This window comes from Amblyomma americanum, chromosome 1 (assembly GCF_052857255.1).
Source record: "Amblyomma americanum isolate KBUSLIRL-KWMA chromosome 1, ASM5285725v1, whole genome shotgun sequence".
NCBI classification, from domain to species: domain Eukaryota; kingdom Metazoa; phylum Arthropoda; class Arachnida; order Ixodida; family Ixodidae; genus Amblyomma; species Amblyomma americanum.
The window spans coordinates 101,071,451-101,088,207 of NC_135497.1; the positions used below are offsets into that span (position 1 = coordinate 101,071,451).

Sequence of the window (16,757 nt, forward strand, 5' to 3'; positions counted from 1 at the left end):
GCTGTTGGCCTCACCGCCTCTGGTGCAACAAGACGCGACTTGCCACGGGCCAAATACATCTAGTCCGACATAAGTGAAAGACGGCTCGGTGCTTAGTCTTGCTGCGGGCAGGTCTGCCATCTTCTGCTATAGCTGCCTTCCTCTGAGCTTACAACACGTAACACAGCTGTGTATGTATGAGGCGATGCTACGCTTAGCTCCAACGATCCAGAACCCAGCTGCCCTGACTGCTCCCTCAGTGAAATGGCGTCCTTGATGTTTGACCTGTTCGTGATAATGCCGCACAATCAGGGTGGTGACATGGTGTCGCCCTGGCATGATGATGGGCTTCTGCTCTTGCTGGTCGAAATGGTTGGCTCTGCCTAGTCGGCTACCAATTCTCAAAAGGCCGTCGGAATGAACCCAAGGATCCAGTCTCCACAGAGGGCTTGACTTCGGTAGTCACTTTCCTCGTTGCAAGCTTTCCAACTCCTCTGAAAAGGCTTCCTTCTGGACAGTTAGAATAATGACTGCCTTTGCTCAAGCTAGGTGTTCTGCAGAAGGTTGCAGTTGCTGAGATGAGTTGTTATGCGGGGAGTTTGACACGTTTTCGGAAGTGCCCTGAATTTTGTCCACTAGCCGTATGAGCATTGCAATTGCTTGAGTCAGCCTAATCCAACTTGAGAAGCGCTCGAACCGCTTGCTGCCGAGTTGTTTCACGTCTACTCTGGTTGCGAGAACATTTGCCTGGGGCCGCACCTCCGTGTCGGAATCCGCATCGACCAAGTCGAACTTGCCCTTCAATACCTGCGAGCAGTGATCTTGACGATACAGAAAGTCCGGGCCTGTCAGCCAGGTCGATCCTGCCATTTGGGCTGCTGGCACAGACCTGGTTCCGAGATCCTCAGGGTTCATGTCAGAAGGAACATAGTGCCATTGCTCTGGCCGTGTAGAGCTCCTGATGCGTTCCACCCTGTTGCTGACATACACAAAAACCTTCGCGTCTCATTATGTATATAGCCTAGGACGACTTTGCTGTCAGTATAGAAGTTGACAGCATCAAGTTCCATATCTATTTCACGATTGATAAGCTCTACTAGCTCCACTGCCAACACAGCACCGCACAGTTCAAGCCTTGGGATGGTGTTTTCCGGATGCGGTGCTAGCTTAGCCTTTCCTATGACGAACCCGACATGACACGCACCATCTGGATATGTCACTCTGAGGTAAGCCACTGCAGCCACAGCTTTGGTTGATGCGTCAGAGAATATGTGCAGTTCCTTGCACTCTGCAGTAGTGAGGCAGGGGCATAGGTGCGAGGTATGTCCAGCTGCTCGATTACTTGCAAGGAGTCTTTCCACGTCTCCCAGGCGGCTATCTTGTCGTCAGGAAGTGGGCAGTCCCAGTCGCATGTCTCAGTGACTAGCTCTCGGAGGAGGGACTTCCCTTGAATGATGACTGGAGCAACAAACCCAAGTGGATAGTACAGGCTATTCACCACTGACAAGACACCACGCCGAGTGAATGGCTTTTCTTGGATTGGAGTCGTAAATGTGAAGAAATCCTTCTTCAGATTCCAAGAAACTCCCAGACTGCGTTGGATCGGCTGTGAGCCATTACACAAGTCAAGATCCTTGAAATCCTTGGCACGGTCTTCTGGAAATGCTTCCAACACTGTAGGGGAGTTAGAGGCTATCTTGTGGAGCTTAAGGTTTGATGCGGCCAACATCTGTTGCGTGCGGCGTATTAGGCTGATGGCGTCCTTGTCTTTGGAGAGAGACTTCAACCCATCGTCAACATAGAAATCCCTCTCGATGAACTGCCTGACGTCGCTGCCAAATTCTTCCTCTCCTTCTCGTGCTGTTCTCCGCAGTCCGTACGTTGCTACTGCAGGTGAAGGGCTATTTCCAAACACATGTACCTTCATTCGATACTCCACCACGTCACTGTAGATGTCGTTGTTGCGGAACCACGGAAATCTTAGATAGTTTCAGTGGTCGTCTCGTACCAGGAAGCTGTAGAACATGTGCTTAATGTCCACAGTTATGGCCACAGGTTCCTTTCGGAATCGGATGAGCACTCCAAGCAGGCTGTTGATCAAGTCTGGACCGGTAAGCTGCACACTGTTTAGAGACACGCCCTTAAACTGTGCACTGGAGTCAAACACGACTCGTGTTTCCCCGGGCTTTCGTGGGTGGCAAACGCCGAAGATGGGGAGGTACCAACATTCTTCTCCTTCTCGAACCGGTGGAGCTTCCTCGGCATGGTCGTTCTTGAACATCTTGTCCATGAAGCTCGCGAATTGCTCCCTCAGTTCTGGCTTTCTCTTAAAGGTCCGTTGGACAGCAGTGAGGCGTGACTCGGCCAAGCATTTGATATTCGGAAGCCAAGGTCTTGGGGAACGAAAGGGAAGAGGCGCTACCCAACTGTTGGATTCGTCCCTTGAGAACTCATTGTCCATCAGCTTCAAGGACTTCCTGTCCTGAACAGAAAGGGAAGGTCTGTTGTCATCCTCAGTTGTCTGGAACAGCGTTTCAGCAATCCCATCATCATAGCTGTATTTCCTAGCAGCGTGCTGAGCTGGTTGGAACCAGTGTGTCGACCCTTGCATGCCAGCGAGCTTCTCCTTGACCAGAAAATGACTCTGGCATGGCTCGAAAAGGGAGGGACGTCCATTCTCAAGGACATTTGTTTTGAGGTTGCTGACACGGTCCGGTGTGCGACTTCGACTTATGCAGACATTCCCTACGATGACCCATCCCAGATCCAGTCTCTGAGCAAATGGAGCATCAGCCGGTCCGTTGCGCTGTTGTCGCACCTTGTGTACTCTGAGGATGTCTCTCCCGAGGAGAAGTAGAATCTTGGCCTCCGGGTCCAAACGAGGAATGAATTTAGCTACAGCTCTGAGATGAGGGTGATGCGATGCCACTTCCGGTGTTGGAATCTCGTTCCTGTTGTTAGGCATCTCATTGCACTCGATGAGTGTTGGCAAGGGTAGCTTCACAGAGCCATGAATGTCTTCAATGAGAAAGCCGGATGCCCTTCTTCCTGTCGCCTCTGTAGTTTTAGCACATGTCCTTAGTGTGTAGGGGGAACTGTCACCATTGAGCCCGAAAATGTCGAAGAACTCTGTTCTTGCAAGGGACCTGTTGCTCTGGTCGTCTAAGATGGCATACATTTTTTCAGTGTTGTGAGGCTTAGTCGGATGACTGACTTTCACCAAGCAGACCTTAGAGCAGGATTTGCCACCGCTGCTTTGACCGCAGACCTCTGTACACTTAGATGACACTTCAAGTGAGGAATCTTGGTCTAGACTTGCATTTTCAGAGCCGTTATGAGCTACAGGAGACTTATGGCTGACATTTTCGGCATGAAGTGCTGTGGCATGCCTATCGCTACCACAGTCGTCACATTTGAGAACTGTTTTGCAGTCTCTTGCAAAGTGGTCTGTGGAAGCGCAGCACCTAAAGCATATCCCATAATTTTTCAGCAGAGATTTTCGTTCATGCAGCGGTTTTTCTCTGAAGGCGCGGCACTTCCGGAGGGGGAGAGGTTTCCTGTGCAGAGGACAATACTTGGTTGTATCATGCCACTTCTTTGGTGCGTTTGAGGGCAGATGGTCAGTGCTGGCCTCTACGTCCGTCAGTTGCACTGTGATGGGCGTTCTTCTCGTGCTGTCATTCGTTGCCCATCTGTCTGCTCTTGGGAGCCTTGAAGGGGTGCTACTTGCGGAGTTGAGTTTGAAGCTAGGATCGTTTCTCGTTTTCGCTTGGTCCCTGATAAAGCTGGCAAAGAACGAGAAAGGGGGAAAGGCGACCTGATGATTTTATTTGTATTTCGAGCCTTTCGCGATCCACGTGTCTTGCAAGCGTTGGGGCAGCTTTTCTACAATGGGGTTTACCCCTCTTGCAATGTCTAGATAAGAAAGCCCAGTCAGGTGAGGGTCACATTTTGCAGCCTCAACTTCAAGAAGCAGGTCTCCCAGCTCTCTCAGTTTCTGGGTGTCTTTCTCGGGCAGTCTCGGGAAACTTGAAATTCTCCTGAAGATGGCCTCTTTTATAATTTCCGGGCGACCATAGCATTCCTCAAGTCTTTCCCAAACTACCTTTAACCCGGCCTCGGGGTTGTCGACGTGCACGAAACGCAGCCGCTTTGCATAGCTTGACGACTTGGTCCCGAGCCATTTCACAAGAAGGTCAAGTTCTTCGCTTGCCGTGACTTCGAGAGTCGGTGTCATTCCCTTGAACAAAGCTTTCCACGGCCGGTAGTTTTCAGGGCAGTCGTCGAACTTCGTAAGCGAGGTACTCACAAGGTCGCGTTGAATCAGATACTTTGCCATGGCAGTCAGTTCGGGGGCGTTCGCTTCATCTCCCTGCTGACGAGCAATGTTCTGCGCGATCCCTTGGATGCGAGCGCTTGGTGTACATGGAGCATGGTCTTCAGGTGCTTCATCCACGTTCTGAAAGACGCAATGCTCTCCGCCGTCATGCTGCTGCGATTGCTGGCGCGGGCCGAGTCGCACGTGAGCCTGGTCAAGCACGTAGTCAAATGTACGTTGAGCGCGGTCTTCGGATGCCTCGGAGACAGTCCGACAGATGTGATGCTCCCCGCCATGCTGACCTACGGCAGCCTCCAGGATCTCTGCTTGTGCTTCCGCGGCGGCCGCTTCTCTTTCCAACTGCATCACATGTAACTCAGTGTCCAGCTCCACTTTCTTGCGTTCGATTTCAGCAGCCGCATTTTTTTCTTGTTCTTCCAATTTGGCCTTTTCCAGTTTCACCGCGGCTTCTTTCTTGGTAAGAGAAGCCTGTAGTCGCGCCGCGGCGGCCTCCGCTCTTGCTCTGGCGGCGAGCATGCTTGGCGTTGTCGAGACGGTCGAACGCTCCGAACGAGCTGAGCGCAACGAATGCCGTGACTGCACAGAGCTTGCCATTTTCTCAGAGCACGCGAGATGAGATTGTTCCGGACTCACTTGAGCGGCGGGCGACTTGCAGTCTTGCGACGCCGTTCCGTCCATGGCTGCGATGCGAAAACAGAACTTCTGAAGAGCGAAGCCAGCCAGCGGAGCCGCCGAAGCCTAGGTGCTTTCGAAGAGCGCGTGAGACACCGACTCGACGTTCGTCGCGTTTTTACTATTCTGATTCCGTGGCACGCGTTGGGGCTGCGGCCACTCCTCAGATAGTCAACAGGTCGCAAACACAAGGAAAATTAAAACTTTATCTTGCATTTACAAACTTGTAAAAACGCGGTGCTGCCACAGTCGTGCAGGGCGGTTGAAACAACGAATGAGTCACGAGTCTCCTCACATGAAAACTCCGGGAGAGGGAGCACTTAAGAGGGAGAAAGAACACAGGCGAGAGTGAAGGCGCACGGGGAGAAGGAAGAAACAGGGAAGAAGAGAGGAGTCCAGTGTTCGCAGATGAAGTCTGCGCCTGGGCGGGAAATTCGAAACTGAACTCGGGACAGCACAGTTATCAATGTTAATGCGCGTAGCCTCGTAAACAAAGTTGAACAGCTAGAGGCAATCTTGATTGCTCTAAACCCTGATATTGCTTGCATCACGTAAATGTGGCTGCATGCAGATATCAAGAGCCATGAAATTGCTCCTCCTGGCTACACCATGATTCGAAAAGATAGAATAACTATCGGTGGGGGAGTCGCTGTGCTTCTGAGGCAAGGCATACGCTATTCACTAATGCCAGACGTTTCAGGTGTCGAAGCAATCTGGCGGAAGGTTCAGCTAAGTCAGAGCTCTGCCTGCGTTGGCGCTGTGTACAGACCCCGAGACGCAGAGGCTTCCTATCTTGAGCTGCTTCTTGAGTATATGCAGAGGTACATGCTGGGAAGCGCTGCAATAATGGCAAGTGACTTCAACCTTCCAGACGTAAATTGGAACTTGTTAAGCCCGTCCACGGCAATAAACAATCTTCTGGTAAACTTTTTATTCACTCTGAATCTAACGCAGGTTGTTTCCAAGGCTACTCGGATGCAGGGTACTTCAAGCTCTATTCTGGATCTTATTTTCCTAAGCGACCATTTTCTGAATGAAAAGGTTAGCGTGAATATTTTTGATGGTTTATCTGATCATAATATCGTTGTGTGCACATTATCGTATCCAGCACGGTTTCGCCAGAGTGGTTCTACAAAGCGTGTATATGCCTTTAACAAAGCTGATGATGCAGCTATCATGACATACCTTGCTCACGAATACCTTTATTTCCACAACCTATGCACAGAAGGCTCTGCAGACATCGATGAAATATGGCTGCAGTTGAAAAATCATGTATTACGCTGTGTGAGGCAGTTTGTTCCACTAATAAAAAAGACCACAAGGAAGTACAATCCATGGATAACTCGCGAAGTACTTCACTTAAAACGTAGAATTAAATGTTTAAGAAAATCCAACAAATCAAGCCCGGTCTCAGACTAGTACTGCCAAAAGGTTAATACAATGAACAAAGAACTGAAGGAAAAGACAAAAGTAGCAAAGCAGCACTTCTGTAAAACAACTCTTAGCTACTTCATCAAAGAATCGCCCCACAAATTCTGGCGCTATATTAGTGACAAAGAAAACCCTCCAAACCCTTTGCCATCTTACGAAGAAAAAAAGCAGGCGGTTGCATTTAACGCATTTTTCCAATCCGTATTTACAGCAGACAATGGTATTACGCATCCTTGTAGGCAAGAAAATAAGCGCAGCGGTCCAGATGAAATTCCAAATGTCTTCTTGAAACGTTATGCCGAACCCATGAGTAAGTACCTATGCCTTGTGTTCAATTAGTCCATATGCAAGCGCTGCCTCCCAGTGGAATGGAAAGTTGCAAAAATAATACCAGTTCATAAATCAGGTGATAAGACTTGCCAGTCAAATTACAGGCCTATTTCTCTTACGTGTACTTCCTGCAATGTTTTAGAACACATTATCCTAAAATCAATAACAGAGTTTGTTGAATCAAATAACATTCTCCATCCCCAGCAACATGGCTTCAGGCGTGGTCTGTCAACTGTTACACAACTTGTTCAGACTTTACATGACTTTGCAAAAGCAATTAACGACCAAATGCAAACAGATGTAATCTTCTTAGACTTCTCAAAGGCCTTCGACCGGGTCTGCCACGCCAAACTGCTACAGAAGCTAAGTCATATATCAGGGGGTGGGTCAGTAGTCCAATGGATCGCCAATTATTTAACCGACCGTCGCCAACCACACTTCAGACACAGTCCCGGTCCTTTCCGGTGTACCACAGGGCTCTGTTTTAGCCCCAATTCTCTTCCTTCTCTTCATAAACGACATTGCTGACCAGGTAGAGGCGAAACTAAGGTTGTTCCCAGATGATTGCGTACTATATAGAGAAATAAAAAAGCCGAGAAGATCAAATAAGCTTAAACAATGATTTTGGCTAGATAGCAGAATGGTGTTTGAAGTGGAAAATGGCTCTTAACTTAGACAAAACAGTTTCAATGACTATAACGAAAAAGAAATTCAAACTTAGCTTTCCTTACGGCTATAGCAGCTCTGCACTCAAGACAGTCACCGCGCACAAATATTTAGGCATCATTATATCAGCCAATCTGGGGTGGACAGCTCACGTAGACCACATAACAAACAAAACGATGGGTAAGCTCATGTTTCTGAAAACGAGCCCAGCGGTATTCTACGAAAAAAGCCAAGCTTTTGGCGTATACTACTATCATTCGCCCAATACTAGAATACGCAAATGTCGCCTGGTTCCCGTACACGCAAGATAACATAGCTACGATTGAGGCTGTCCAGCGAAAAAGTGTGCACTTTATCTGCAACAGATATAGGCACACCGATTCTCCGACCCTGATGCTATCTGAGACTGAGCTTGACATGCTAGCTAGTCGTGCGACGCTTCACCGTCTGAAATTTCTGTACATAATTTTACATAACAAACTTAAAGTTGATTCTGCTACATACATTACCTTGAACACTTCCAGGGAAATGCGTCACAAAAATCAATTCACCATACAAGAATATTTCTGCGCAAATAACACCTTTATGTTCTCCTTTTTCCTGCGAGCCGTGCACGATTTGAACTCTCTTGATTCAGTGATTGTACAGCCAACTGCTGAGAAATTTTTGGCGCTGGCTGGCAAAAGTGTATTGTCAGGAAAGACTGATTTTATTTACTTTTTGTAACATTTTGGGGGTTTTCCATGTATTTGTATTTGCGTGTATTTGTATATTCCATGTATTTATATTGTATTTCTCGTGATCATTTTTGAATGGAAAAGGTGATGATTACTTATGGGTTATCTTTGTATTGCCTTTTCCAATGCCTATTCTTATTGTCCCCATAATCTTCACTGTACTTTTTGCATACTTGAAATAGTGTTTATGCCTGGTCGGCTATTTGCCTGTGGCCAGAACCCACTCCTGTAAATACCCCTGAAACAGGGATTGGCAGTATTGATAAATAAATAGATAAATCATTTAGGTGCCCTTTTACTTTTTAGCAGATGCCATGAATGGTGATGCCTACTGTTGCCAAGAATCTTACATTGACACAAATTTGTTTCTCAAGGGCAGGGCAGGCTTTGCTCTTATGTAGAGTTTGTGCCTTTACAGTGCGTAGTTTGTGCATGGTCTCTTAGTTGGTGACTCACACAGTGGCCTTTTTGGCTGACTTTCGTATTATTATGAGGGGTTAAAATTTGTTTTTTCTCACTGCTGATGAGTGATTACGAGGACTTATTATGCCTTCTGCAACAGCCATGTCTTTTTTGTTGCTTTAGTTAGGATACTGGCGATTAAATGAGCGAGCATCTGGGACCAAAATACTAGCATAACTTCGTGCCCTTTGTCAGCTTTCTCTATGATGTGCATAACTGTGCAAGTAGGGAATAATTTCAGGTCTCAGTGGTCGGTCCTTCATTTGCTTTTGCTTTTCAGCAAGATGTCAGATTTTGGAGGATAGTTTGTCACAGCCTTCATCATTGAAGTAGGGTAGTGCAATGTACCAGCCATGACAATTGGTCGTTATAATTGAGCACCCCGCCCTCACTTTATGAGCACACCAAAGCTGAGATCTTCAGGCAGCTTTGATGAGCATTGACACCTAAACTCGTCTTTTTACAAGCATGATGTTACGGACCACTTGAAAATTTCCTGAAGCTATTGGGTTCAATCGCACTTTCATTGTGAAAACGAGTAGGTATATAACACTTGGAAAAGGCAGTCAGGTCCTTCATGGAATGTGAATGGTGGACACTGGAATTCTTCTCCTGCAGCAAATCATGTGGGTCATATGGGAGGTTGTGTTAAGAAGTAATGAAACGTGGAAATGAAAATGATGATGCACAGTTATTACTATTTTGTGGACCTTGACCAATTTGCCATTTACAGGCACTGTACTAAAAAGAGACTAAAGTCCATCGGAGCTGCTGGAAACCTTTTGTGTGAAGAAAAGGCATACTGACTATGCTCGTGACAATTTGATGATTGTGCAAAATTTCAAAATGACCATTTTACTACTTCTTTATGAACATGTACTCTCTAGTGTCACATTAGGTGTAATGGCAAAACTTGTCTCTCATTTTTCGTTGCACTTCAGTTTTGTTTCTATTTTGTATTTTGTATTTCTTGGCATGAACAGCACAGGCCATGCACTCCTGTATTGCTCTGTATAAGGAAACAGTGGAGTCCAGCGTCTCATTGAAAACTATTCTAAGGCATTAAGTTGTTTGCCTTGGACTATGTCAATAGCTCATGCACTTCTAGCTCAAAAAATGTGAAGTAATGTTTCGTTCAATTTTGACAAGAAACTTGCTGACTAGGCAGCAGGTTGAGGACATATTAGCTTTACTGCAGGTCAACTGGCATTAGTGCCTTGCTTGACAAGGGCATGGGGAAAAACTGTAATTAGAAAATTGCTCTTACCAGGCACTGCGTGTTTTTTTAAATACTGGCAATGCTCCTACTATTCTTATTTTCAGTATTTGCTGCTACACATACTAATCTGGACATTTCAAGGATGAAGTAAATTTTTTTTTTCAATAATTGTGCAGTTAAAGTTGCAAATTCTAAAAGGCAAATCATGCAGTTGCCTTTTGTACTGCCGCGATCGAAAGAAACATGAACAGCAAGGCGCCTACGTGCTGTTCTGTTTGAATTTCTTTTAAATGCGTTTTTACCTGGGTGGTAAGAAAGACATTAGAGTCGTCCTAGAATGCCTCTTGGACGACTCTAGCATATTTTTGCTACAACCTAGGTGAAAGCGTGATGAAAAGAAATTCAAGCAGAAAAGCGCTGTCACCACTTCGCGCAGTTTTGCGTGCGCTCCCAAACACCCTTAGAGCTTGTGGGGTTATCAGTCTCGGTCACAAAGGATATGGCCTCAACTCAGCGTGGCAAGCTCAGCCGGAGACCAGCTACCAAGTGACAAGGGGTCGGTCGTTTGGTGCCCAGCTTTCGCCGGTCGCAAGCCAGAGAATGGGTCGGAGCCAAAGGTTTACAAAACTAAACAAAGTTTATACAGCAAAGAGACGATACAGAGGATTTCACAATCACTCGTAGGAGCACATACGAAGTGATTTACAAATACAATGCAACTCATGCAAAGTAACAATTGAGAGAGATTGCAATTCAACAGAATCTTTGCACCTAAAGTGCACTAACACACAGAGAAACACACACAAACAAAACAATTTGTTCACTGGGCATTGCGACAGTCCAGCGACCTGAGGAGCACGACGGGGCCGATCCACAGACTGGCGCACGTAGCCTCGGTGGTCCGTGGCTGAGTGAGTGGTGTTCTCCCAGAAGTGGAACGGGTGTGCTTCTCAAAAGCTTAAACGGCGGCTCGGGCTAACAGGCAGCGGTTGAAGCCCTTCATTTATAGGTGCAGTCCGCGTCTGTTTGTTCTTCGCGCCAAGGCAGGCGCGCACATACACGCAGTTTCAATTGCACAAGCTCCTTCTCCTTCTCACGCTGGGCGCTCGACCCCATTGGTCGTGCGCGGAGACAGCCTTCGAGAATTTTCTGGGTCCTTGCGATGAGAAGACGCCGGCTCAATAACGAAGGGGAGAGGGTATCACTTTAGCGCGGTCAAAGTCACGCCCTCTCCGTCGATGATGAGTAGAAACTACTCGGACATTCTAGAGAAATCGACGCCGCACGTTGCTATGTTTACTTTGGCGCCGCGCCGGCGAGCTGAGTGGAAAGGGCAGCAGCACACGCAAAGATACGTGCTCTCTGGAGTTTCTTCCTCGCTGTGTTTTTTATTTATTTTAAAGTGCGCTGGCGTGATTGCTTACGCGCAGGGCCGTTTTTTTCGAATATTCGCCGAATTTTGTGACAAGTGCCTAGGCTCCGCTCTGTTTCTGTTTCTTTTCATCGTGATAGTACTTCACACTGCTATCAGAACTCACTGCTATTGCATGGCACCACCAATGTCAAGGTCTAACTTTTGTGTTGAAATAAACTAAATGATTTCTTACTTTCTTGCTTCAACAGGCGTTAAAGCATACTGCCATATGATGCTATGAAGTGTACAAATACAATTAATATATTTCTGGCTTCGAATATGGCTAAGAATTTTTATACATCTGCTCTTTTTCCTGTATGTGTATCTTAATTCAAGGTAGAGAAGGCAGTGTACGGCACCATGAAGGGAATCCCAAAGGATGCAGTGTTTCACAAGAGGGCTGCCACTACCATCTGGTCAACAGAAGCAGTTGCACAGTGCAGTTCCAGTAGCAAGTTTTCAGGAGAGTGACAGTGGAAGGCAAGGAAAAGGTTCTCCACAAGGCTAAGCGCAGAGAGCTGGGATATATGATTCCGGGCAGAATTATGATACATTCCAGCGCACAAAAATATGTCCAGTGTTCGTGATGTTGATTCTTTTCGTTCGTGTGTTTTTGTGCGCTGGAGTGTTTCATAATTCTCTCTGCAAGGCGCTGACTGGACTGAAAAATCGATGCACAGAGAGGTAATTGCTAGCTTTAGCTGGATTTATCTTAGAGGCATATACGATCACTCCATCAGTGTATGTGAGAATTACGACTCAGGTTTGTTAGTGGTTTATAATATAAAAGCACCACACTAAGGATAATGGCAAACATACAAGACGTGACCAAATAATTGTTGATATTGTCTTCATGGGAAAGTTTATTTACAGGAGGTTAATTGATAGGCTCAATTAGCTCGTATGAGGATAAAAGCTTAAAGGCCTAGGCTCTAAGTGCAGTGTGGCAGTGCATGATCAGTGAAATTACTCATAATGAACAAGTTTTAATGAATGCTTCAGTATCATGCCATGGAAACAGAAAACTGGCTGTACTTAGCAGTCATTTGCCCTGAAGCTTGGATTTTAAGTGCTGAGGCCTAAGTGTTGCTGATTCAGTATAAGCATTCGTGGGTGCCATCACATTTGCCATCGTCCATGAATTCTCTAGTTGTCTCTACTTTATCAACGACGAAAATTTGTATATTATAACTTGTAGCCATCACTAAAAGCATTTTGCACGAAAATAAGCTTGAATTGAGCGCTAGCTGACCTATTGTCTGCCTTATAGATGCCATGATGGAAGTGACTGTTAGTGTCCATCACGTAGCCTATAATGAGCCCCTCTTTTCCCTTCCTTTCTCTGCTCTCTTGTCTAGCTGTTATGCATACAGTTTTGCAAATCATCTTCTAACCTGGGCTTCATCAGTTTACATGTAAAAAGTTTTTGGCTACTTTTTACTCAAGCATAGGTGTGCTTGAGCTATCTTTTGCTAGTTTTGCTGCATGCTTTGTAAAAATGGTTTGTGGCATTGAATATGACAATCTTAGCCACTTTTTTTCACACTTAGGAGGGATGGCCCAGTGGGGCCTTGTAGAGATGACTCAAAGCGGTTGCAAATACTTTGTTGCATACATGTTGGGAGGGATCATGCGACTTGTGTGTGATATATTTGTGTAGCAGTAAACATTGCTACTTTTGAAAAGGTGCCAGTCTGCCTTACAATGTCGGCGAAGCTTAAAGAACCCCACTTGGTCTAAATTAATTTGGAGCCCTCCACTGCAGTCGAAGAATAATTTTTAGCAGCCAAAAAAAAGACGAGGGACAATAGGAGAACCTACACAGGAACCTGTGTAGTTTCTCCTCTTGTCCCTCGTCTTTTTTCGGCTGGTAGAAATTATTCTTCGACATGCCTTGCCAACTGGCCCACCATTTAGTCTTGCTCCACTACAGTGTCCAGAAGCCGTTATTGTTATCTGCCTTGCTGTGAGAAGCGGCTCTCGCAAGTGATCTGCCTGCTTAGAACCAATCAATTGGTTAAGCTTATTCACTTAACTCTCCCCGCAAGGGGGCATCTGCAGCTTGCAGGCGTTGGCGAGTGGCGACACCATGGGTTCCCGAGCATCCGCAGGGACATCCCCGATGGTGAGCAGTGCATCACCAAGGACCCGAGCACCTGCGCCTAGCCGTGCATGGCATCGCCGTGCCCAGGGAAAAGGGGATCTTGGTGGTTGAGCCGATGCAGAGCGTTTGGACCCTTAAGGCCCCTCGGCAGAGGCAACACACCACTTTGGCCCCAGCTTCCTGTGGACGGCACCTCCGTCCTGACCTGACCGGGGGGAATCGGTAGGCATCTTTTCCTATCCTTCCCTCCATCTTTCACTTTCCTATCTCTTTCTCACAACTCTCCTATCTCCTTCTCACTTCTTCGTTTTTCCTTTTTTGCTGGCGGCGAGGGTTAACCTTGTGTGACCAACTACTCTGAGTTGCGTCATATTGGGTTATAGTTGACATGTACAGCTGCCGTGGGCAGGACTTGCCTTCGAGTTCCTGTCCCGTCCACTTGTTGGACTCCGTGGTGGGTGGCTGGCACCATGACCAAAAAACATTTTTTTTATGGCTCCCCTACTTTCAAAACCAGATCGCTCTCTCAAAAGGGAGCGGAACGAGGCAGACGACTTGTTTCAAAAAAAGAAAGTAACTTTTCCCAAATAGCATGTGATCTGCAGTGAATAAGAAGATAAGCAGGCAAGAATAATATCCCCCTTCCTTGTGTCAAAGTGCTTGGCAGAAACCCTAGGCACTGGCTATAAGCTCTCAAAAATGGCCAGCGGCGACTTATTGTTCGAACTGTGCAACAATGTCCAACACTAAGCTCTCCAACCTAGCGTCCATAGGGGAAATCCCTGTCTCCGTGACTTCTCATCGATCACTTAATACTGTCCGAGGCGTAATCAGAAAATGATTTTGTTCACATCACCGAAAAAGAAATGCTTGAAGGGCTCGCTGACCAAGACGTCATAGATGTCCACCAAAACAAAATCCGGAAGGACAATATGGAAATAGACACAAAACACTTGATTCTCACATTCAACACCCTCACATTGCCCGACACAATCCACGTGGGATATTTGAAAGTCAATGTAAGACCATACATATCCAACCCTCGCAGATGTTTCAATTGTCAAAGGTTCGGGCACGGCTCACAGAGTTGCGCGGTCGCAAAACTTGCGCAAAATGTGCTTCTAATGATCACTGGTCTGATGGATGTGACGCAGCCCCACGCTGTGCAAACTGTGAAGGAGACCATGCTGCATACTCCAGGGCGTGTCCGTCCTTGGAGAAAAAGAGATAATCATCGTAAAGACAAAGGAAAACATTTCATTTAAAGAACTGAGAAGGCGTTTTGCGCTTACAAACACATTCCCCTTCACAGCAAAAGAAAAATTCGCTGATGTGGTGCGCAGGGGCATAGCACCACACAGCACTCCGGCGCTTGCCAAGGCCGCTTTCACAGAGCCTATGGCAGGGCCATCGATGCCCCAGGCAGGGTCAGCGAAAGCTGCCCTGTCATTGACAAAGCAGGGAGCATCCTGCAGGACCTCCCTCCGTTGGGAGAGGCCTGAAACACAACCGCTGCTGCGCTGTCCTCCAGCACCTCTGGAGAGGTGATGGATATAACCCCCAGTCCACCCGCTTTACAGCGGCGGAACAGCTCTCTTGAACGAAAAAAAGACAGGCCCCTCATAACGGGCCCACCACATAAGTAAACCCCCTTTCATTTCCTCTCAAAAACATAAACATGGCTTTTTTAATTCATTGGAATTCCAGAGGAATTATGCGTAATTACAGTGACATAACACATGTTTTAGGGTCAATGTTACCCATAGTTTTATATCTTCAGGAGACCAATCTTGGTCCACAACATGTGCATGTCCTAAAACATTATCGACTCTCGGGAGGCGTCGCGATTGTCGTTAAAAGCGGCGTCCCTGCTCAAGAAATCATGCTCAAAACAAAACTTGATGCGGTAGCAGTCAGCATCGTCAGCTATAAAACACTAACAATCTGTTTTGTCTACATTCCTCCACACTTTACATTAACAGTCCATGACCTACAAGAACTGATAGATGAGCTTCCAGAGCCATATCTGGTAGTTCGGGATTTTAATGCTCACTGCCCTTTTTGAGGAAGCGAGCGCTACGACTCTAGGGGGCAAACAATCGATGATTTTATTCTCACACACAATTTATGTCTTTTAAACATGGAAAACGCCACATACTGCTCTCCAACTTCAGGCAATTTGAGCTGTTTAGATTTGTCTTTTAGTTCACCATCTGTTTTTAACGATTTTAAATGGGATGCTATCGACAACCCATACGGCAGTGATCACCTTCCAGTGTTAATGAGACTGACATCCGCACCAGAAATCATCCAAACTAAACCGCAGCGTTGCAAGCTGTGTTTAGCAGACTGGGAAATTTTTAGAGCACAAGCCAATTTAGAAGATATAGTTTTATAAAACCTCTGCATCGATGCCATAAACGAAGTGTTCACGAATTGTATAGTTACTGCCGCACACTTAGCTATTCCTCAGTCTACAGAAGTGGTGCGGCAAAAGCACAAAGTGTGGTGGACAAAGGAATGCAAGGAAGCAAAAAACAACAAAATAAAGCTTGGGGCAAATTTCGCAGGTACCTTACACATGAGAACCTTGTACGTTTTAAAAAGGCACGAGCAAAAGCTCGGTACGTTTCTCGCAGTGCCGAGAAAGCCTCATGGCAGAGTTGCATATCATCTATAAGCTGTCAAATAACATACAAAAAAATATGGGAACAGGTTCGGAAATTAAATGGCAACTTCTCACCATTCACGATTCCTCTTTCGACAACACCTGGCATACAGACAAGCATAAGGGAACAGGCAGACATTTTGGGGGAACACTTCGCTGCAGTTTCTAGTTCATTTCACTATACGCAGTCATTCCTGAAATACAAAAGTATTGCCGAAAAACAGACTTCCAACAAGTGGAGGTGCAAACCAACAATACAACAATTTAGTCACTTTCCAAGAAATCAGTATTGTACTGTCTGCTGGCAAAAAAACTGAAACGACTGAAACATACCTGAAACGACTAGATCCAATACATAATTTAGGTTTGCGTCATTCCTCTGGTAGCCGCTGAGGCTACCTGACCTTCTCTAGGGCTTTTACCATTAGCTATTTCCAGATTTCTTCTTCTCTGTTTTTTACTAGGCACTACAATATTTTTAGGCCGTCTACACCATCAACGATTTTTCATATCGCCCATAAATAGCCATTATGTAGAAATCAACAAGCAGTCGCAGATAGAAGAACCATGCTCACATGCTCATACATTTTAAAAATCCGTTCACTGCCCAAACACTTATGTTACCCGATAGTCACAAAGTGCCCATCTAGAACATTGTTTAACAATAAACCGCTCGCTATCATGCCACTCCTCCTGCATTTTGAAGAGATGTGCCAAAACCTCGGCGTACTAGATA

The 16,757-nt window shown here is 46.3% G+C and overlaps 1 protein-coding gene across 17 annotated transcripts in view; it reads left to right on the top strand.

Annotated features, from left to right (window-relative positions):
• Positions 1-16,757, top strand: part of LOC144113358 (uncharacterized) — a 65,808-nt gene that overhangs the window by 12,706 nt on the left and 36,345 nt on the right. For 14 of the 17 annotated variants that reach the window (XR_013310741.1, XR_013310742.1, XR_013310738.1 and 11 more), the window contains one exon: positions 13,311-13,575. Coding sequence is in view for 1 of the 17 variants with exons in the window: in XM_077646404.1 (XP_077502530.1) it covers positions 11,586-11,720 (135 nt within the window). In the remaining 16 variants the exon portion in view is untranslated. Of the gene's footprint in view, positions 1-5,944; positions 6,032-11,585; positions 13,031-13,310; positions 13,576-16,757 lie in introns of those variants that run through there. The other 3 variants (XR_013310733.1, XR_013310732.1, XM_077646404.1) reach the window with 2 other exon arrangements.